Source organism: Vicia villosa, unplaced genomic scaffold (assembly GCF_029867415.1).
Source record: "Vicia villosa cultivar HV-30 ecotype Madison, WI unplaced genomic scaffold, Vvil1.0 ctg.000114F_1_1, whole genome shotgun sequence".
Lineage (NCBI taxonomy): Eukaryota > Viridiplantae > Streptophyta > Magnoliopsida > Fabales > Fabaceae > Vicia > Vicia villosa.
The window spans coordinates 867,676-891,961 of NW_026705022.1; the positions used below are offsets into that span (position 1 = coordinate 867,676).

Sequence of the window (24,286 nt, forward strand, 5' to 3'; positions counted from 1 at the left end):
TACAAAATGTTAACCAGTTTCCATTGATTTTTCCTTGAGTGACTATTCTTAGTCTGTATGCTCAAGAAGGCAGCGACAGTTTGTCATCATGGGAAATCTTCTTTAAGGGACCAGTTGAGTCAGAATTCTTAAAGGAGTCGTTGATCGTTATATTTCTTAAGGGACCAGTTGGGTTAGAATTCTTAAGGGATCACTAACAGGATAATCAACGTGCTTTGGGAAAATCTTCTTTAGGGGGCCAGTTGGGTCAGAATTCTTAAAGAAGTCATTGATCGTTATATCTCTTAGGGGACCAGTTGGGTCAGAATTCTTAAGAGATCACTATCATGATTGATTAATGTTTTGTTGTTAGTTAGTGGCAGTTGGTCCGGGCAATTGTAATCATTTCTATGATTAATGGATTAAGTCCTTTTCTAAGGCGAAATCACCTTGGCCGGTGGACAGGACTAACTTTTTCTAAGGGGAACCTAGATAACTGAATATGTCATCTTTCTATTTCTTTCATGCGTTAATGTTTATCTAAACGAATATTTTTCTAAGAAGGGAAAAGTTTTGAAAACCCAATTCAACCCCCCCTCTTTCTTGTTATTTTCTCTACCTTTAGCAGTTTGTACTCAGTTTATTATGAGATAAACCTTTTGTTGTTGGGCAATGAGATGCTAATATTAAGTGGTATTTATGTTAAGTGATGTGTTGTTTATTGCCTTGTTTTATTATGTGGTAACTTTCTTGCAAATATATTTCTTTGAATGATCAACTTAGAAAAAGATAACAGCTTGTTGTTGTGAGAGATCCAACAACAAGTGGATTTCATAATTAAATAAAGTTGAAAAAGAGTAGGATAGAGATATTCACTTTATTAGTTCACTTAGAGATAAGGAATTACAACTATAAGGGGTTTCAGAATATAAACAAACGTATTTTAGGGTTATAAGTGTGACTTAGAGATCTGTTCCATTGCCTTTTAATGCATGCTTTGTGTTATAGAGATACACGTCTAGATCACTCTGACCTTTCCTAGCACGACACTACACAGCATGAACATGTATTAACTTCACTAATAATAATGGATCATAGCTCAACACACACTCTCTTGATATATACTCACTCTTACCTTGCACTATTTATATCTAGTTTAAGAAGAAAATTGAACTTGTGATGCTTATATATTATTTTTATCATTGATCATGCTTAATTTCAAGAGATAGTTTCTTTGTAAAATCAATCTAAGTAACAATGACTCCCTGTGGGTACGATATCCTTAATTTTATCACTTGATACTTTTAAACATACATGTATACTTGCATGTGACACATTTTCAAGCAACAAATTTTTAGTGTCGTTGTCGGGGAGTGCCAAGTTACTTTTTTTATGTTATATGCATTAATATTTTTTTTGTTAAGCATTTGAGCCTTTTTTTAATGTTATATTCACGATAGGTGTTTAGTTGTTGTATGCGCAGGTTGTTGCATCTAGTTTACAAAGGAGATCCTGAACCTGAAAGAACTCCCATAGTACTAAGGAGATTTCAACTTACTGGACATTTTCCAGAGAGTCTTCCTCCCTTCATTGTGAATGACTTAGCAGATTTAGAAGGGATAATACAAGAAGAAGAAGTTGTCATGGTAGACATCGACGTTATTGGCATTGCCAATGACAAGGCAATGAACATAAGAGATTACACAATCTTTGATCCTAGTGCCATGAGGCTGGAATCATACGTCCAGAGATCACTACTGTCATATCCCAATTGTTGCCTCAGACATTTCATTCTTTATCTGACATTTCATCATATCATTCATATGAGCATGTCGTGTTTTAGTTTAACGCATTCTACATATTTAAAAAAAATGATTTTTACTAAAGTCAACAAATATAAAAATCATATGTATCTTTACATTTTTTGTGCATGTTCACATTTTTATTCGGTTTAAACTTCTATTCGAATTTTCTTTCATTTCTAGACAATAATAGATTTTTATTTTTATTATCATTTTTAAAAGTATTCAAAAAATTATAAATTTTAATTTTAGTTAATTAAGTTTTTTTTATTTCAATTCATTTGGAAAAATATTTTAGATTTATTTATTTTAAAGTTAATAAAAAAAAAAGAGAAGGAGTTTATTTTATTTAAAAAATACTTGGTTTGAGGCCCATCTATATCTTCATTTTTTATTTTGGATGAGGGCTAAAGATTATATTTGGCCCAAAAGAAGTAAAGTTGAAAATTCTAAATGGTGTGGTATTTAAAGAACCTTGCATGGGAGAAAATTTATCTTGCCATCTCTCATTTTATACATGCCACTCTTCTAAGTAGGGTGCTTTTGTCAAATTATCTCTGTAAATTATCATATTTTTTGAAATTTTTGGTATCGTATGAAAATTTTTATATAAATAATGGAAATTTTGTTGGATTTACCAATTTACTGTGTCTGATGCTATATAGTAGAAATTTTGTTAGAGGGGTGCCTGATGGTACCCCTCCAAGAGGCCGATCACGACTGCTAAAGACTTCCCCAACTCATTAATGCCTGGCAAGCCTGGGGAGCAACAATTCCGAGCTGGCCAAATCCAAAGAGTTAAGACCTAAATCAATGTCAATCCATTCCATATGACCCAATATATAAAAGGCATCTCACGCGAAATGCATGATACACTTTTTGATCTCCACTTTCACTACATCCATCTTAAATTCTGAATTGACTTGTGCGTTGGAGTATTAATCTTGTATGTCCACCACCACATTATTGTATCAAAGATAAACATCGTTAATTCAGGATTACTCACCATCAACATACTCGTAATTCTGGTTCTAGAACGGAAAAACTATAAATAATTAATATAGTCGTTGTGATAAAGAAATTAAGTAAATATTTATTTTAATCCAAATTTACATAAATACTTTTCATTTAAATCTCTAAAAACACTTATTTTTAGATAAAATCTGAAATTGGCTTAGAGTATATTTTCTCCTCCCCTCTACCCTATCTCTACCAAGAAAAGGAGCATCGATAAAGTGAAATGAGACTTTAATAGCACCTACAAGTTTAAAATTTAATAGCAAACCATGGATCACGTTAAACAGTTAGCCTAAAATTACCACCTTTTATATCTTTTATTCAAAATAAAATTAATAGTATCTGAAATTATGAGTGTCACATTTTTTGACACTCTTCATTATTTATCGGCATATATGGCAGAAACCATTATTATTCTCACATTTGCCTAACACCGCCGTCACTGCCCAAAAATATCACCCAAAAGGTCACAACAATTACCATTGAAATTTCATTCTACTTTCAGAAAGTGCATTCCATTTTATTTTATATGTTTTTTTATAAACATTTTTATATATCTTAAATTATATTTATTTTTTATTAATATATTTCTATTTATTTATTTCAACTCATTTAACTAATACAAAAATTAGTATTTCCTTCTGCTCATTTTAAATGTTGTATTTAAATTTTGCATATTTTTAAAATAGTGGTTAGTTGTTTTGATTCTAATGAATAATAGATTAATATAATATATCATACTAATAAAAAATATTTAGAAGACTTAGTTCAGTTTATTTTTCAAAATTCAATCAAAATGTAAAAAGTTTTGGTTCCGTTTGGTTTAATGCTAATATGATTTTTTTTATATTTGGAAAGGTGAACCAGGACCATTTTGTTTTACTCATCTAGGATCATTGTTGATATTTCATAAGTGTGTAATTGAATTATATGCACATATATAACCATAACAGTGTAATCAATTATATCATCAAGTTTGAAAAACAAATGTCAAAATGGAATACCAGAAAAGAAGAAAAAAGTGCTTTTGCATGCCTATCATTTATGATTTGGTTGAACACTTTATTTTCAGTCTGAATTATTTGATCAACACTTTTTCTATCAATAATGATTTTCTCTCTAAAACTCTAACTAAGACTATAACTTGTTGACAATTATAAGCTGCATATATTAAGTAGCATGAAAAAGATAATGATCTACCATTGTAGTTGAAACTTATTTATTGAATCCAACCAATCACATTTAATCTTTCTAACATATTGCCACCATTTACAGAAACAAAACATAAAAGAAATAAACCTTCAATTATTAAAGAGCCTCCTATGTTAGTAGAATCACAATCAAACTGTGAAACAATTCATCATTATATAAACACATAAATCAAACGTAATTTTCCACATCCAAAAACATCTAAACAAACAACAAATATAGTTTTGAAATGGCATATTCTTCATTGTCAGTAAGTTTTGCTTTTGTTGTTTTAGTTTTTGGAGGAATATTATTTGTTGAAGCAATTCCAAGAACATTTTTAGTGTTTGGAGATTCACTTGTTGATAATGGAAATAACAATTACTTGGCTACAACTGCTCGTGCCGATGCTCCTCCGTATGGAATCGATTATCCATCTCACAGACCAACTGGTAGATTCTCCAATGGTTACAACATTCCTGATCTTATCAGTTAAGTTTACATATTCATTCTTTTTTTTATATATATAATTAATCTTCATTCATTTTTGTATATAACTATAATGGAATTATATTTTCAGGTCAGAGACTTGGTGCAGAAGCAACATTGCCATATTTAAGTCCTGAATTAAGAGGACCAAAGCTTCTTGTTGGAGCTAATTTTGCTTCTGCTGGAATTGGAATACTCAATGACACTGGAATTCAATTTGTAAATTTTTTTTTCTTTATTTCTTTGATAATTTCATTATGTATCTACATTGACATTAATATATATGCAATTTTGCAGGTAAACATTATAAGAATGTATAGACAATATGAGTATTTTCAAGAGTATCAAAATAGATTAAGCGCGCTTATTGGAGCATCACAAGCAAAAGCTCGTGTGAATCAAGCACTTGTTTTAATCACTGTTGGTGGTAATGATTTTGTAAACAATTACTACTTGGTTCCTTATTCCGCAAGGTCTCGTCAGTATCCATTACCACAATATGTCAAGTTTCTCATTTCTGAGTACAAAAAACTTTTGCAGGTAACATTCTCTTAATATTAGTACTAATGATAACGTGTCAATGTCATTGTCGTGTCTGGTGTGTGTTTATGTGTTAGTGCATGTAAGTTGAATATGGTTTGTTGTTGCAGAAACTGTATGATTTGGGAGCAAGAAGAGTTCTTGTGACAGGAACAGGACCAATGGGATGTGTTCCTTCGGAAATTGCTCAACGCGGAAGAAATGGAGAATGTTCAACTGAAATTCAAAGAGCTTCATCATTGTTTAACCCTCAACTTGAAAGCATGTTATTAGCACTCAACAAGAAACTTGGTAGAGATGTTTTCATTGCAGCTAACACAGGAAAAACTCACCTTAATTTCGTAAACAACCCGGGACAATATGGTTTCAAAACATCAAAAATAGCATGTTGTGGACAAGGACCAAACAATGGAATAGGTCTATGCACACCACTTTCAAACTTGTGTTCCAATAGAGATGAGTATGCATTTTGGGATGCATTTCATCCATCTGAAAAGGCAAACAAGCTTATTGTCAATGATATTATGGCTGGCTCCAAGGCTTACATGAATCCAATGAACCTCAGCACCATCTTGGCATTGGATGAAACCATATGAAGATATGAGTAATGACCTAATTAATAAAACCAAGCACAAGTATATGCTTTGGATATTATATATTTAGTGCATGACATGACATGATCTCTAGGTCATTGTTTTTTTTTTGTTATGGTAACTTTGCTTTTTTCTAGTTCTCTTTATGATTGTGAAACATAATCAATAAGAGAGAGAAGCTCCATTGGATGCAGACAAGTGAGCCTTCTGCCAAAATATGCTCAGTTTTGAGAACCTTAGCTGCCAGTTCTATTCACCTACTCACTCTTTATTTCTTTCCTTTTAGAGAAGAAGCATTAGCATTGTTGTGGCACCGGTGATAGAGTCTACAACATTGTGAATTTGTTTCTAATCTTTATTATTTCATATGTACTTATGTTTCCTTCTTTGAGTTGTAATATGGATATGTAATTTTCATACTTCTATATGCTGTCATATTTTAGTTGAAACTCATCATGAGCTAAACACTTTTTGCTTGAGAGATGAGATCAATTTTTAAATTCAATTTTGGTTCTTTGCTATGATGCTGGAAACTTTAAATTAAATTGTTTTTGAGTTATGTTGAGTATATAGTGCGGGTTGAATATGATAGTGGAATGATTTAGAAGAAGGTTGAATAGATTGTTTTAAAAAATTAAAAATTGAAAATGTTTGATTTTCAAAATCAGAATTTAATAAAATGTTTAGAAGCGGAGAAAATACATGATTATAGATAACGACACGATAATTATAGAATATAATATGATCACGATGAAATTAATAAGCAATCAAGTAGCAATCGAACGCACCCGAAAAGTTTATTTCAAATTTATTTAATTGATAAAAATTCTCCGATCACAATTTTTAGGATTAATCACCAAAGAAATATAGTTCAGAGGCTTAATCTACCTCATACCTACTTTTATGTAAGAAATCACTACCAAGACAGGAAATCCTAACGGCACAATAAAGGCTAAGCATACAATATCTATGTAAAAGAAATAAAGGTTAGAGTGAATATACACAAAAGTTATAGTGATTCGACTCATTCTCATTAGAGTTTAATCTACTATTCAATGGTTTCACCATTGAAAATTCACAAAGTCTTCCACTATTAAGAAAATTTAATACAAGAGTGCTTTTGGTATAACAGATGATCAACAATCAACAATGTTAAACACTACAAGCCAAGAAATTGCTTTAGCCAAACACAGGTCTATATTGATTTTGCCTTATGTTGTAGCAGAACACTAAAACTGTCAATCTTTCAAGATCTTCACTTGATCTTGATTCAAAAATCTTGCGAGACACAAAGATCCTACTCTAAGCATCTGTTCCACATCGAGTTTTACTCAGCCCTATGGTTCATTGTTCGAGCCTTTGCAGTTTGTTCTACCAAAGAATGTTTGGAACTCCGAACTTCGTTCCAAAACAACATCTACACATATCTATCAAAGTCTTCAAAAGAGTATAGATAATACTCTTTCTCTTAGTTGGAAGTCAATTTTTAGATACCATAGATAAAACGATCTTTATCATGATACGCACAACAAAAATTCACATAAAAAATATTAGTTTTCCTAATGTACTTTGGATCTACCACTCACACTCAATCTTTAGAGTTGAGTACCACTACACTGATTTTTAGTTCAAGGTTCAAAATGCTGATGGTTATCTAAAAGCTCTTCAACAACACAATCTTGATCTCACAAGAACGTGTTTCTGAAAGGAATACCACACATGAGTTTTTTTTAATCAAGATTTGTGAAAGTGTGGATTTTTTTATCTTACTATTTCATAAAAATAAAAAGCTAAACAAATTGTGTTTTTATGAGTTTTGCAAGAGTTCTATATTAATAATTTAGAAAAATTACAAAAAGGATTTATATAGGTGTTGGAGGTTACACATAAAAGTGAGAGAAATTGAACACTGAGATGAGTCATAAATTGCATTGCAGTCTGTATTGTTTATTTTGATGGTCTACCAATTACTGGATCTCTATGTGTATGTAATTTGATTTATCACATTGTATAATTTGTTTGTAATCTTATACTTCATTTGTTAGTCATGTACCTTTGAGACACCTTCTAATTTAGTCAATTAGAATCGGACCTATAAAAATGTGTTTTAGCCTTTTTTTTGCAATTTGATATCAGTCAAAATATTGAGTGTTACTTGAATCACAAGTTAGAAGTCTTAAATCAAGTTTTTTGTAAGGCTTGATTCAAATCAGACAAATTGTGATTCAAATCAAACAACTGCTTGAAAGTGGAAAAATTTGTCCCTATCAATCTGATTAAAATGAGAGAAGTATGTGATTCAAATCATAACACTTCTTGACTCAAATCATAGTGATGTTGAATCAAATCATGGTCATCAAATTTTCTTTAAAAATAAGGGTGATTTGAATCCCACTTTGGTTGAATCGCATCACACATCCAGACATAGTTTAAATCACAAATAACAAACTTTTCACTTTACTACCTTTGACTCAACTTATTCTTTCTTGGATTTAAATTAGAAACTCATGACAACAAGAAAACCATAACAATGATAACCATGAATATAAAGTCATTACTCCATTGATATCGTGCACTATAAATAAGCAATCCTCAAAAGAGAGAAGGACAAGCAATCATTCAATTAGTAATACTTATCCAGTGCGACTTCTCTCGGCCAGCTTCGAGAAAGTTATCAATATTATTCTTCAGGAACAAGCATTGTCTAGTGTTAGCTTTTGTTTTATTTTTGTTTTTTCGTCTTTTCAGATTAGGTTTATTCTCTTATTTTTGTAATTAGTTGTTTTTGTTATACTTGATTGTATTTTTAAAAAATTATTAAATGTAGAGACCAAGTTATTTTGTTTATATTAATTCGAATTCAATCAAATAAATAAATAAATAAAATATTATAAAAAATGCATCCAAAATTTAAATGTAGTTTCTCTCAAATAGTTTGTCTTTGAATTAAGAGTTAAATATGTTTAAATTTTCTTTAAAATTAGGTATTTTATTTTTTTCTCTCTAAATTTTTTTTGTTAAAGAATCATTTAAAAAGTTAGAAATTTTAACTTTTGATCTCTCCTATAACATAAAGAAGGTTTTTACAAATTAACGACAATTTTTAACGACGATTTAATATTTAGCAATAGTTTTGAGAGATTAAAAGATAAAATTTCTAATTTTTAGAAAGACAATTCTTTAATAAAAAATTTTAAAAAATAAAAAATGTCAAACTTTAAACATATGATATTATTATTATAAGTATTGATCAATTGTATTTATTTATACAAGATTTTATCAAAGATAGATAGGGATGCCAATGGACAGGGTTTGGGTAGGGTACTATAGTACTCGTCCTCATATTCGCAGTTTAAAAAAAATCCTCATACCCAAACCCATATCCGTGTTGGCACAAATGTTCATACCCGTACCCTATGGATATCTCAATGCCCGTACTCGTATCCATTTAGTCGTATTTATAGTTAAATTAAATTAATTAATTACAAAATATCATATATTTTTAAATTTTTTAACAATATTAAAAAAAATTATTAATTTTATTGTCGAGTTAAGAAATAAATAAATATTTTTATTTAAATATGTAATAGTTTTATAGTGTTATATTTATTTAAAAATTGATAAACATGAGTTTTAATATAATAATGTTAATTATAATATTAAAAATATATAGTGCGTGTATAGGACATGGTGGGTAGTAAGATATTCGTACTTCCACTTATACCCGCTTATTTTAATACATAAATATTTGTGCCCTTGTTCATACTTATTTTACAGATAGGGTTAAATAAGTTTTTAATCCTATAAATAAGACATCCTTCAATCTTAGTCCCTACAAAAATTTTCTCTGAACTTTGGTCCTCCCAAAATTTTCCGTCACGATTCTTAGTCCCTCCTGTTAGATTGCACTAACGGAGGCTTACATGGCACGTCACGTATGATGCCACGTCAGGTAAAGTCAAAACTAAAAAAAGGACAGATTGCGGGGGTTTTAAACCTCCTTTAAATAATTTAAAAACAATGATTTTAAAGCACCAATTCATATGCTCCATGCATCACATACAAGCTAGAGACAAAGCTACTTCATATTCAAGACACAATTCTCTTTATAAAACAATTCTCATAATCAGCATATTATACTAAAACCATTTGATTACATGAGATATATTAAACCATTTAATCAACATATTATAATAAAACCATTTCAAAGATATATAATATTCATTGTGGTCAGTATAATGTCTTTGCTTTAAATTCATCATCTCTCGGTAACTACTTCCAGTATCTTTCTATTTAGAAATACTTCCACTATCTTTCCATTTAGAAATACTCTTAATGTTTGCATTGAATTTCTTTAATATTAAAAATTAAAAATGACATTGCATGCACACTTCGGTTTATGAGGACAAATTAGATACATCAAATATAAATTAGATACATCAAATATGTGGCTTTTGAGATTAAAATAAAATCATAGTGAGAACAGTAGGATAACAATAGGTTGGAACTAAAAGATTGCAAATATGTGGCTTATGTTAGTGATATTCTATGTGAGTGTAGAGTCGGTCCTGTTATTTCGTAAAATTTATTACATATGACTCTCATGAGATGATATGACTTAATGTATTCATTAATGAGAGAGTTTACACCCCATTGCACCATTTGTAATAAGCTCTTTCAAACACTTTAAATTTTGAATAAGATGATACAACACTTCTTTGATTCGTATCATCAAACACGTAGCGTAATTTAACGTAAGACCAAACAGCTTAATGAAAGTAGGATTAATGAAGACACCCTGCACAATTATCAGATGTTGAGAAAGAAGTGATTGAACCTAGGAATCATGAACGACAACATATATACCAGAGCAGAAATCCTTACTATAGATATGACCTGGAACCATTCAGGGCATGCATCTTGAACCTTAAATTGATCACAGAATACATGAAGCCTCGTTTTTTCTCTTTTTGCTAACTGTTAGTATTTTTGAAGTGTTTAGGTGAGGAGGAAAGATTTTTGGTTGCTTTCTACTGTCACAAAGCTTTTAAAGGAATTCATCAAAAGACTCTCACATGAGGCAGACGGTCTCATATTTCAGGTAGGTTGTAAATGGTGATCAATTATCAGTGGTCACTTTCAAGTGTACTACACACTAGAATGAGGCTTTCTTTTATGTGCCAAGCTAGCAAATCACACATTTATTGTTGTTTTAATCCTTGCCTGTTGTTCCCTTTTTGGGTATCTTATCTTTTGAATCTGTTGATTGCCTCCTAAAATGGGATCTACGCAATAATCAGTATCGATTAAATCTTTGTGGCTCAATAGTTATATTAGTCTGGTCAAGGATTTGGAAGGAAAAGAACCAATATACATAGACTACATCTGCTTCCTGCTCTATTCCTTTTACTTCTGAATCCTTGTTAACTTGAAATGTTATTCTTTTCCTTTTGTTTTGGATTCATGAAGTTTGTTACTGATTATATTACTTACCAGGGTTGGGACGATCCTTATGTACCACAAACTCATGAAGGACTCTTAAAGTGGAAATACGCTAATTTAAATTCAGTTGACTTTCTGTTTGAGGTTATCATCACCTTATTTTCAATTGTGTTGGGAATTCTGATATTACTTGGTCAGTTGTTTGCTATTGGCGCTGCTATTAATTTGTAGTTGTTTCTATTGGCAGGTCGAAGGTGAGCGGGAGCTACTTTTTGTGAATGAGTGGGGAAAAAAGAAACTCATGGATGGGAACAAGGTTGCTTTCCCAGGTCAAACGAAGTTCATTTTATTTTTTATCTGTCCAACTTTGTTTTTAAGTCCCCAGTTAATACTAGTTTGTTTCGTTTTAGTTTCAATTGCTTTCTGATGTTTGTAGTGTAGGAGATGAGGTGAAAACATAATGATATGTGCTTTTGGTGTATGCTTATTTATTTGTCGAGATCAATAGGGTTAGGTTTAGGATATTATTGTATATTATCAATTTTATTTTTATTTAGTGATTACAAATTTATTCAAATGGTAGCTGTTGTTTTTGTTAGAGTCAACTTCCATTACATTGTTTAGAATTATCAAGCATGTGAATATTAATTTAACTAGTAGTAGCTGAGAAAAAATTGGAATGTAACAATTGAAAAAAATACTTAAATTTAGGGAGGTTTAAACCCCCCGCAATCTAACATTTTTTTTTTTGCATGTTAACGTGTCATGCAACATGGTATGCCACGTCAGCTTCCGTTAGACCAAATAGACACTAGGGACGAAAAATTTTAAGAGGACCATTCTTTAAAAAAAAAATTTATAGGGACTAAAATTAAATTTTGAGTTATTTATAGGGACCACAAATATATTTAACCTTTAAAGATATTTACTCTATTTATTATAGATATTTTTTATAAATATCTATAGAATATGGATCAAAACATCTCTAAAAGTAGACCTATGTTCACGTCCTTTACTAAATGTACCTAGCAAAACTATAGTATTCACGAGATGAATATGAACGAGCTCATAAAAACCATGTGACACGTGTATCAAGATGAAAAGTAAAAAAGAAGTCCACTAGCCGTTCTATCTTATTTTCTTGGTGTGGAATCCACTATGGTTGAACTTGAAGCAACAATTAACAAATTATCATCAATCATCATCATGCTTTCCACTATGTGACACTCCACTAATTCTATTATTATATTTAAACAAAATTATATATGTTGTATTTAGTGCTAAATTAAAATTCAACTAACTCCATTGTACTCAATGTTATCATTTTTTTACCAATTTTTTAAATCATTTTTAAAATATTCTTTAAATGATTTAAAATTTCTTTTTTATTACCAAAAAATGTTTTTATAAAGGTATAAATTAAGGGAAAACATAGTTTTAGTGAAGCCTGTTTTTTTTTAACTATATCTTTTTTAATTTTTGTTTTAACGTCAATTTTTCTTTTACTAATTGATGACAATTTGCATACCTCTTTCATTATATTATTTTATATATAGTTAAATTAAAATAAAAAATAAACACACACAAAATATCATTTATTAAAATGTTTTCAATTTCTTGGATGTAAAATAGTATATTTTATGTAATATACCTCTTTTTTATCATTAATAATAATAATTTCATTATTTTACCACATACTCATTAATATATTTTTATATAAATATTTAATGTATATAATTTTTTCGCCACTCAATCAAAAACTTTAGATATGTTTATTTTCATGTCATAAGGATAGAATGAGACAAAACAAACATTCTAACATAATCTTCATTCAAAAATACTAGGGCTGGTCAAAACCAAACCAACCCAATAGAAAACCGTAAACCAAACCAAACCAAACCGAAACCGCAAAAAACCGCATTTGGTTCGGATTAGTTTGGGTCATTTTTTAACAAAACCGCACGGTTCGGTTCGATTTGCGGTTTGTATTTTGTAAACCGAACCAAACCGAATCAAACCGCATTATGTTACAACCTAAATTTTACTTAACTCACATCCAACCAAAACTTAAACCTATTATACATTAGCCTTATGATTACAAACAATTTTCTCATTCTTACACATATAATTTCAGTCCCGATCTTCTCAAATCCCTAATAACATTATCGCACCTTCTTTGCCACATATTTCTCTCTTCTTCTATAATCTTTGTACTCTCTTATATTCTTTCTTTTCAACTTCTCATTTTTATGTAAATGTTTTGTATTCTAGTTTCGTTTTTATCGCACATCTTCTTCTCTAATCTCTCAACACTTTTTTTTTCTTTTTCACCTTCACTAATCTTTCGTCTCTTCTATTTTTTGTTTCATTATAATAATTTTTATATTATTTTATGCTATTATTTTATGTTTAATATTCCACTTTTGTCTAATTTAATTTTTACATATTAAATGGAAAATTGTTGTCAAAATATGACGAGTTTTGTTGTTATTTGATAGTATATGAATGTCTAAATATAGAATTATGTTGTCATCTATATGTGTATGTATGACTCAATAAAATATTTGTAAAAAACCGAACCAACCGAGCCGAACCAAACCGCATTAGTTTGGTTTGGTTTGGTTCGGATTTTTTTTAAAAGCCAACCGAACCAAACCAAACTACACTATTTTTTCTCTTGCGGTTCGGATGATTTTTTTCGTCAAAACCGCCCAAACCGCACCGCGAACACCCCTAAAAAACACATTATTTTCCTCTATGATACTTCTTTCTATCTAATCATATCCGACAAATTTCTATCATAATTATGTTATCAGATTTGTACAAAACCACACGTGACCTTAATCGAACATGATATCTATTTAAGGAAGAAATCGAGGTGACCTTCTTTTAATCCTCGAAAACATGGTCACAATTGATGGATAAAAAATCAAAATAGTCCTTTTATAATCATCATGCTCAATTGCGTCATGGTTGTTAAATAATACATATACGAATATAGAAACAAAAATCAGACGTAGCATGAAAAAAGAGAGGAAGAACCGAGGTTTAGGATTGAAGGCATAAACTAAGAAAGACTTGAAGATTTGAAAGAAAATACAAAATCCAAAAATAGGAAAATGGAATAGAAAAAATATAAAATTGTTGAAGACAACCCTACATCAATAGTTACGAACGATTCATATTCACTCATTACACGAACGACAACATGCAAAATCAATAAATTCAACAATTGTTGTCACGCCAAAAAAAAATAACATGCACATCATTATGCAAATAAGACGATCGACACACATGTCCAAATTTTATCATGAGTGCATTCCAAAGGATGACATAACAATTCAACATAACTCTTAGACTTTCACCTGATGTCCGAACTACAATAGGTGGACACAAGATACCACAAGTACCACATTAATACTACATCTCAACTCAAAAAAATTCCATCTCACAAAACTTTTAATATTTTCACACTTTAATGTCTTTTAGATCAATTACCTATTAAAATAGCTAATGGCTTTACAGGTTTGTGTAATGATTTGAGTATAAACTTGAATATATCATAGACCACCCACCAAGAAAATCTACGACTCAAATAATAGAACAAGCTCAATATCAAGTATAGTTAACTAACCACTTTTTATTTGATTTTTCTTACACTTAAGTTAATAAAAGTTAATAAACTAGCCGTCTACCCGTGCGATGCACGGTAAATGTTATTTAATTTTTAAAAAAAATTATATGTTTAAAAATAATTTAAAGTTTTTTATTGATTGTGTTTTTTTATATCATCAATAAAATATTTTAAATTTAGTAAAAAAATATATTTAAATTGATAAGCATGAATAAAATAAAAGAACTTCAAAAGCAATAGCTACTAAAAAAAATATTAAAAAATAAATAAAATTAAAATAACATAATATATTATAACATTGAAATTAAAAAAATTAATAAATAATTTTATAACATTCATCTAATAATTCTCTATCTTGCACAGTCCAACTTCTTCAATAAAAACTTTTAAAAAAATTATTTCATAATTCTCCAAAATTTATAAGTAAGAACTAACAAACATTAATAAAATTATAAGAACTTTAAAACCACCCAAAAAGATATAATAAAAGGCTAATAAACGTCAATAGAATTAAAAGAATATAATATATTATATTATTAAATAATTAAAATAAATTAAAATTTTTATAATATTTATCTTCTAGCCCTCCATTTTTCACAATTTCACTTCATTAACCCTTTAATTTGTACCTGAAAAAAAAAATCAAGAGTTAATAAACATTGACAAACTTAGAAGAACTCTAAAAGAAGGACTATTGTATAAAGATAATATGGAGAAGTGAAAAGAAAAAAACAACTACTTTTGTTGGCTTTCTCTTGATATTGTGTGGATGAAACGAAAATATGTAAGTGAGAACTAACAAACATTAATAAAGTTATAAGAACTTTAAAACCCACGAACAAATAATAAAATGCTGATAAACGTCAATACAATTAAAAGAATGTAATATATTATAACATTAAATAATAAAAATAAATTAAAAAGAATTATAACATTCATCTTCAAGCCCTCCATCTTTCACAATTTCACTTCATTAACAATTAAATTTACACCTGCAAAAAAAAATAAAGAATTAACAAACATTAAAAAAACTTAGGAGAACTTTAAAATAAAGATTATTGTATAAAGAGAACTAATATGGAGAAGTGAAAAGAAAACAATTAAAGTCTAAGAAGAAATTTGTGTATGGAATCCAAAGTCTTCAAGAATAGATTCTTAAATAATTTCTACTAATTACAAATATTTGGAACTACAAATAATGGTATTAAAAAAGAGGTAGCATGAAGAAATTAAATTAATAATGGAAATATGGAGATCCAGACATATTCTTCTACAAATTGCAAATATTTGAAACTACAAAGTATTGAAAAAGAGGAAATGAGAAAATGGTGGAGCGGATAACATCTAACATTGTTTCTTTTTAATTTCAGTAAAAATAGAAACATAATCAGTAAAATACAAACAAATAAAAATAATAAAATGGAATAAAGAAGTTGAAGAAAGGTGAACCCTATATTGAAATTGAGTAATTAAAAATGAATAAGAAAGGGGAAAGAACCTTCTCATCTAAATGGATATCATGAAATTGAAATTTTCACCTTAATGTCTTTTCATTTATATAGTTTGAAAACGTGAAATTAAGTGTTATTTATTTAATCTGGAAACGTGGGTTTACTTGGGGGTTAATGGATTAAGAGTGGTTTTCAAATGAGAAGTTATTAATTTTTTAAAATTAATTATTATTATTTTTATTTATTCAATTTGAAAACGTGGGTTTAGTTGGGGTAAATCGATTAAGAGTGGTTTAAAAGCCATTTTGTTTAAGTGAGTAGTTTTTAATTTTCTAAAATTAATTATTACAATTGGTTTTAATTTAATTATTCAATTATTAGTACAAATAAATCAAACGTGGGTTTAGTTAGGTTAAGAGGGGGTTAAAGCCTATTTTGTTTAAATGGGAAGATATAAGATTTTTTTTAAATATGAAATAAAATAATATTATTAGTTTTTTATTTAATTATTATAAATTTTTGGTAGGAAAATTTGGTGAGTTTTTTATTTAATTATTTAATTATTATAAATTTTTGGTGGGAAAATTTGATGAGAGAAGTTTGTGGGAGTTATTAGTTTTTTAAAAATGAATTATAGCTATTAGTTATTTATTTAATAAAAATTAAATGAATATAAGAGTTAGTGGGTTAGTGGAAGAAAAGTAATTTTTATTAAATAATAAATTAAATTAAAATGAATATAAATATTAAATAAATAGTAATAAATATTTTTAAAGTAGTGGGAGTTTTTAATTTATTTAATTAATTAATTTTTAATTTAATTATTTATTATTTATTAAAAGTTTTGGCGGGAATTTTTGGTGGGAAGAACTTTTAGGATTATAATTTAATATGATTACATTAACCTTTTTTGAGGTATGTTAAAATGATACTAACACGCTCATATAATTTGAAAATATGCATTAATTTCTCCTAAATTTATATATACTAACGAAAGTATTTAGTGACAAATAACAACCGTAGGTAAATATTATCTATACATACGATTTTTTTTAGTTGCTAAAAGTTAGAGGGAACGTTAGTGTGATTTTAATATATCTTATGAGAAGTTAGTGAATATTTTAAAATTAGAAAGAATGTTTATCAATTTTTTAAATAACTTTTATCTTCACTTTTTTAATTTACAATTAATTATTATTTTTCAATTATATCTTTATTAACATTAATATTCAAGTTATTCTCAATACATTTTATTTTTTTTTTTTGGTTTATAACCACCGGTTTAGTCCGGTTCGGGGGAACAGCTCTGGCATCAAGTGGGTCAAGCCCCCTCCCGATCGCAGTTGCGGGGGATCGAACCGTGGTTCTCCCTACCAAGTCCAGCGCCAATCACCACTGGACCAACTACATATTAGTCAAAATTCATATTCATTCAATTTTAGTGTTCTCTTTACTGGATTCAGCGTCAATCACCATTAAACCAACTAACCATGAGTATATTTAATTTACTTTTAACTAAAAGCAATTTTACATAATTATCTTAGTCAAAATTAATTTCAATTTTATTTTAAAATGGATAATAGAATTAGAAACTGCACTCCTTGTACAAAAAACAAAAAGAAACTTCAAGCTCCATGTGTTCCCATCTTCCATCTCCATCATTTCCGTTACTACCAAACAACAATAATTGATTTTAAAAAGAAATAATCTAATAACAAAATAAAACTACTAAAAAAAAAAAGGTGCGTTTCACCCTTTCAGCTTTTTTTCACTCTCTTCTTTTCGCGTTTTCAATAATCGCGTTCTCTTTCTTGCATCGCGCTTTTTATCTCAACCCGCGATTCAAGAATATCCCAACCACCATGTTCATTCACTTTCCAGATTCAGGTATCTCCACCTTCCAATCCCTTTCGAATCTCTCGCTTCTTCGCTCTAACACAATGTCGTTAATCTCATAAATAGCAATTATGATTAGGATTAACATTTTTAGCAATCTTGATTTTTGATTAATCTAAACGTGTTAATCGATAAACACGAATTGTTACTATTAGACAGTTGTATGGAAATTGAATTGTTATTTAGGGTTAATTAATTAATCGATTTTTTTTCCGTTGAACGAGTTTTTGTACATTTAAGGCTTTTGGTTACCAAATAGAGGTTGCGTGTGTTGATTGTATTTGAAGTTTTTTGAGGCGGCTATATTTGTTTTTGCATTCAAACGTTACTTATTGAGGCTTTCTTTTTTGAATATATCTAAAAGGTTACTTAATGAAAGTTTGCTTCTTTGAGTCGGTGAAGTTTGTTTGAATTGCTTGGAAAGTGGTGAACTTCAACCTTCAACAAGATACTCATCTATCCATTTATAGAGTCTGGAATTGGCTTTTAAGTTCGGTTTTGAATTGGTTTTCTACTGATTTTTGTTAAAAAGATTAGTGGGTTGTTAGGAATTTGAATTTTGGATTGGTTTTAAGTCAATTGGCTTTTAAGCTCAATTTTGAATTAGTTTTCTACTGATTTTTGGCAAAAAGATAAGTGGGTTGTTAGGAATTTGAATTTTGGATTGGTTTTAAGTCGGTTTGTAAAGTCTGGTTTTGACTTTTGATTCAATTTGTTAGTTGGGTTTTTGGTTTTGGATTGGTTTTCTCTTTCTGCTGGATTTTGTTAGGAGATAAGCGGTTAGGAATTGGAATTGGTGTTGTTACTGTTGTTGTTTTGGTGTTTTTCAGAGAATTAAGTTGATGGGGGGACAAAGTTCTAAAGAGGAAAATTTGAGGCAGGATTCATCTTTGCGATCAAGTTCATCTGCTTCTGCTTCTTCTTGGAATTCATATCCTGATCCGCATTCGGGTTACGGTCAGGGTGGTTATCCATATAGCTATGATTCACAACAGCCTTCTTATCAACCGTATTATGATACCCGGCCTCCTCCTCCTCCACAAAACTATGACCATGAGCCTCATACTAGTGGTAGAGTGCCCCGTCACGATGATAAGAGAAAGTTAGAGAGGAAATACTCAAGGATTGCTGATAATTACAACTCCATAGATGAGGTAAAAGATGTTTGCATGTTGATTAAAAGATCCTTATACCTATGTAGATATTTTGTATGCACATGGGAATTGAAGTGCTTTACTTATTCTAGCTTTTATTTATTATATTCTGGGATTTAGGAGATGGTGACGACTCTCTGAGATAGATTAATTTAGAATTCGACATATGGTAGATTTTAAAATAGAATATCCTGTGCTTTCCCTACAAAATACCTTTGAATGGCTGTCACCTCATCATGTTTCCCCTTTTAGCCATTTAAGTTCACTAAATTGCATTCACAGAGGTGAAAGAGAATGGCCCTGCATGTTAAGTTTTTTTCTTCCTGATGAATTTAGAGCAATGCGTGATTTTACTATTTTTGTGTTGATATCTATGTGACTTGACATGATTTAGCTGAAAATGATGTTATCTTGCAATTTTTAAATTTCCATCTCACTGACAATGCTACTTATTCATCTTTTTATTTAGGGAAAACTATTTTTCTTTATCATTATTTCAATTCTTAGTACTCAAGTAGTTTTTATACTTATATTTCATTACAGGTGACTGAAGCTCTTGCACGTGCAGGCCTCGAGTCTTCTAATCTTATTCTTGGAATTGATTTCACCAAGAGCAATGAGTGGACAGGTTAGGCCAAATTTATAAATGTATAGTTTTCTATGCTAAGATTTTAATTTATGCATTATATTGTTGTGAAATATATGCTCAGCTTGATGTTGCTTTCAGGAAAGCATTCATTTAACAGAAAAAGTTTGCATCACATCGGGAATGGTCCAAATCCCTACGAACAAGCAATATCCATTGTTGGGAAAACCTTGGCCGCATTTGATGAGGATAACTTGATTCCTTGTTTTGGATTTGGAGATGGTATGTCTCTCTCAACTTAGAAATTGAATTGTTTTTTTGTTTGTGATTTAAAATGTGCTAGTGCTAATGAGCATTACTGTGATATCATGGCAGCCTCAACTCATGATCAAGATGTCTTTAGTTTCTATCCAGACGAAAGATTTTGCAATGGGTTTGAAGAAGTTTTGAGTCGGTATAGGGAAATTGTTCCTAATATTCGACTTGCAGGTTATACATTTACTACTTATCTTGTTGTTCTTGTGGGAATTCTACTTATTCATATTATAGATATTGTAATACTGAAAACTAATCGTCGATATGTTTTAACATCAGGCCCTACATCCTTTGCACCGGTTGTTGAAATGGCCATGACAATTGTTGAGCAGAGTGGAGGCCAGTACCATGTTTTAGTGATAATTGCAGATGGCCAGGTATTCTATTCTCTATCCAGTATGTATGGGTTTATCTTTGAACAAATCAGAAAGACTGGATTGCTTCTTACTTTCTCCACTTGTGCTTATATCATTTCAAAGGAAAAAGTAGTTGAATTTGAAATATGAACAGAATCTAACTGAATGTTCATTGTTCATTTTCACCCATCAAGTTTTAACAACTAAGTGTAGATACTTTTGGTTTATTCCCCCACCTGATCATTTGTTTGCTTATTTGTTGGGACTAAGTCTTTTCCCGATTTGATTTGATTTGTTTTCAAAACATCTTATGCTATATATGCCCATAACTTTGTTTGGTGCAGGTTACAAGAAGCATTGACACTGATCAAGGGAGGCTTAGTCCACAGGAACAGAAAACTGTGGATGCCATTGTTGAAGCCAGGTGATTGATTATGCTGCAAGGTTATTCTTAATAATGTTCTATTTTTAAATATCTTTTCTTACGTTTCTACTCTGTTGCAGTAAATTTCCTCTTTCAATCATATTGGTCGGTGTTGGAGATGGACCTTGGGACATGATGAAGGAATTTGATGACAATATGCCAGCCAGGGTCTTTGATAATTTTCAGGTAGATAATGAAAAGCATACAGAATATTGATTAATTAATACTAGTTAAAATGTTCTAAATAATTGGATTTCATCCCCTTAATTATTGTGGAATTCTCTTTGTGCTTCTTTAGTTTGTGAATTTCACGGAAATCATGTCAAAAAACATTCCTCCTTCACGAAAAGAGGCAGCATTTGCTCTCGCAGCATTGATGGAAATTCCTTCTCAGTATAAAGCCGCAATAGAGCTTGATCTACTGGGGTAAAATTTTGATTCAATACCTTCAGTATTATTCTATTTCTTTTTAAATAAAAAAAAAAACAAATCTTAAAGTTTATTTCTGACAAAAGTTTGTCCATATTTGTGCTTATTTATCTCAAACAGTAGTCGGAAGGCCAGTGCTCCTCAGAGAGTTGCCCTCCCAACACCCTCTTACGGCTCACCATCTTTTAGCACTTCAAAACCTTATGGTTCAGCATCTTTTGGCGCTTCAAAACCTTATCATGCCCCTGCTAGTTTTGAGCAGAGTGCACCTTCTTACCCTGACGACAGCAAAGTAGTTGGCACATCTCCTTCTGCCCCAAGTTCTACATATGAAAATCAGGTACAACCTACAAAGTGCTTCTAATAAAAATGTGTCTGATCTGGTCTTTTGGGTTCAAACATGAATGTTACAGGAAATTGCTTAAATTATATATCGTGTTTATTTCTCCATATAGCTTAGGATTATCTTTACATGCCTCAGTTGAGTAATTTGATTACTCTTCTGATAAAGCATCTACTAGTACTTGGTCTTGTGAGAAGAGATGAATGACATCAATTACATGTTCTGTTGAGTTATTGGAGTACCCATTTTATTTTTAATGACTAAATCTGAAAGGTACTTGTGAAGTTGTCAACTGTCATGCATCATCCAGGTTGTATTATTTGCATAATTTTATTTCCTGGTTGCTTGCTGTGCATTTTATATGTTTCATATAGGGATTGAATTTGAAATGGTTCATGTTAGCATAAATTTATTATTAAATATTTCCAAACTGTAAAATTAACAAATTAAATTGATTTTGTGCAGCTTTGCCCTATATGTTTGAGCAATCCAAAAGACATGGCCTTCGGATGCGGGCATCAGGTAAAAGCAATATTTTAGCAAGTTTACAAATTGGTCTGCTTCAAAAAACAGAGAACTCTTGGCTCATAAGCAATAAAAAAACTCTAATTAGGTTCATAAGAATCTTAAATTTAGATTTTAATAGTTTTGTAGGATAATTTATATTTGATCAACATTTGAGATTTTTTTAAGGATCTAATGCTTATGATTTCTTTGTAACATGACAGACATGTTGCGAATGTGGACCAGATCTGCAGACGTGTCCCATCTGTAGGAGCCCCATCAACACCAGAATAAAGCTATACTAAGCCAGCATCTTATGTTGGGAGTATTTATATGTATTCTTTGAATTTTTTTGTGGTTGTGTATAAAACATTAGATTAAATCTTTGTTTCTCCTGTGAAAAGTGGTACTTCCTATAGGTAACCATTCCTTATTTTTTTTATTTTTCAATCATTTTTGTTTCTGATAGTGATGGTTTGGCAACTTAAGTTTTAGCGGATGAACTTAGAAGCTGGCTGATAGCTGAAAAAAAATAGCAGATTGAAATTGTAGTGTTTAATAAAAATCAAGGATGAATTTGCTGAATATGGATTTGGAATTAATTTCAAATTATTTACTGATCTACATCTTTCATGACAAATGATGAAAGCCAGTTGCCAATGATTCTGGGGCAGATGTCTTATTTATTTACTTCAATCTTCATGATTCTTTCCTTTTGTATATATAGGAATAAATGGTAGCAATTGATCTATGTAATACATTTTACAAGGGAAATAAAAATTACAATATTTCAAATGGTATTAGCAGCAATGTTCTTTTCCAAGAAAATTCTCTTGGTCAGCTACTACAACTACACCTTGGATCCAAAAGAAAACATCACGAATGGGATGCTAGCAATAATACCATTCGTTTGAACGAAACATTTCTCACAGAAGTATTCACAATGCGCTAAATTAGTTTGTATCTGTCTTCCAAGAGAAGGGAAGGAAAAAATGCAAAATAATTGGACAAAGAAGACCAAACCCCATTACACATTTGTGTTCTGTGTATTGACCGCTAAACTCCATGACAAATGAAATAGGAGAAGGAGAAAAATTCATGTATTATACTACTGTTGTCGAGATTTGGAATGCAGCATAAGAAATCTACTCAAATATGAGCAATCAATCAGAGATGAGATAAAAAAAAAGTCTCTTATATGACTTGCCACAAAGAAAATAATGTTATAGAGTGTTATCGTCCAATCACAAGGTATTGGTAGCAACTTGATATTTATGAGACATAGTTTGGAGGAATCTTGAAGATAGCAAATTGTACAAACAATTCATTAAGAAAATTCTATTTATCAGTTCTCGTTGAGGTTGAACAAGAAATCAGATTATTTATCAGTTCTTGTTGGGGTTGATCAAGAATTTGATTGAAATAAAATAAAACCAAGAATACTTGCAACTAAATTTCTTCCTAAAAAGTCGTGAAGCTCTTGTTAAAGTAAATGAGAGAAAAAACAGAAAAATTAGAAAATAGATCATCTGCAGCTTTTTGGGTCCAGCCTTTCCTCATGTTCTCATCCAATGGTTGAAATTTCATCAAAAACTAATAAACAAAAAGTGCAGTTTTGAAAAGAGTGGAAAATTATAGATGAAAGGGTGTGATGAGAGCAGAAGAGAATCTAAGTACCAATGTTGAAAGCTCTATTATGCAATAGGTCAAGACATGCAAAAGAGATGTGTTGGGTACTTTGGAAGCCACATTTTAAGGATAGACATGCTCATGCAACAACCTCAACTGAAAACAATTCTGCAAATGCATCTTAATCCAGTCTATTAAGCAAAGAGCATATGGATACACTTCTGAAACTACTCAAACTAATTCTTTGAAAATATTAATACACTCTTTTAATGCTACTATTGCTCATAAGGCTAAATTCTTATTCTGCTCTCCATGTCATTCTCCAAAGAAGTTTTTTTGGATTGTTGATTTTGAAGCCTCAAATTATATGAACAAAAACATTAGTGTGTTTATCAATTATATAATCCATGTCATGATGACTTCATTACGAGATTACCCTTGAATATGTCCCTTCATTATGAGATTACCCTTGAATTTATATTATATGTCCCTATTGTAGCTTGTTGTCAATTAGT

At 30.2% G+C, this 24,286-nt stretch overlaps 2 protein-coding genes and 1 long non-coding RNA gene across 3 annotated transcripts; all 3 read left to right on the forward strand.

The window, feature by feature from the left end:
* Positions 1–4,187: 4,187 nt before the first annotated feature.
* LOC131624313 (GDSL esterase/lipase At5g33370-like) lies at positions 4,188–6,073 on the forward strand. The gene is made up of 4 exons (XM_058895261.1): positions 4,188–4,477; positions 4,567–4,694; positions 4,773–5,015; positions 5,126–6,073. The coding sequence occupies exons 1-4, from the start codon at positions 4,237–4,239 to the stop codon at positions 5,609–5,611; spliced, it is 1,098 nt and encodes a 365-aa protein (XP_058751244.1). The 5' UTR covers positions 4,188–4,236; the 3' UTR covers positions 5,612–6,073.
* A 4,380-nt stretch (positions 6,074–10,453) lies between these two features.
* LOC131624314 (uncharacterized) lies at positions 10,454–11,496 on the forward strand. Its single transcript, XR_009290568.1, has 3 exons — positions 10,454–10,709; positions 11,105–11,194; positions 11,298–11,496. It is a non-coding gene; the product is annotated as an uncharacterized LOC131624314 (long non-coding RNA).
* Positions 11,497–17,863: 6,367 nt separating this feature from the next.
* Positions 17,864–22,782, forward strand: LOC131624355 (E3 ubiquitin-protein ligase RGLG2-like). The gene is made up of 12 exons (XM_058895307.1): positions 17,864–18,022; positions 18,862–19,185; positions 19,729–19,813; positions 19,913–20,053; positions 20,147–20,260; positions 20,366–20,463; positions 20,787–20,866; positions 20,947–21,052; positions 21,165–21,292; positions 21,416–21,635; positions 22,104–22,160; positions 22,367–22,782. Exons 2-12 carry the CDS (start codon positions 18,874–18,876, stop codon positions 22,445–22,447), a joined length of 1,422 nt encoding a protein of 473 aa, XP_058751290.1. The 5' UTR covers positions 17,864–18,022; positions 18,862–18,873; the 3' UTR covers positions 22,448–22,782.
* Positions 22,783–24,286: the final 1,504 nt, after the last annotated feature.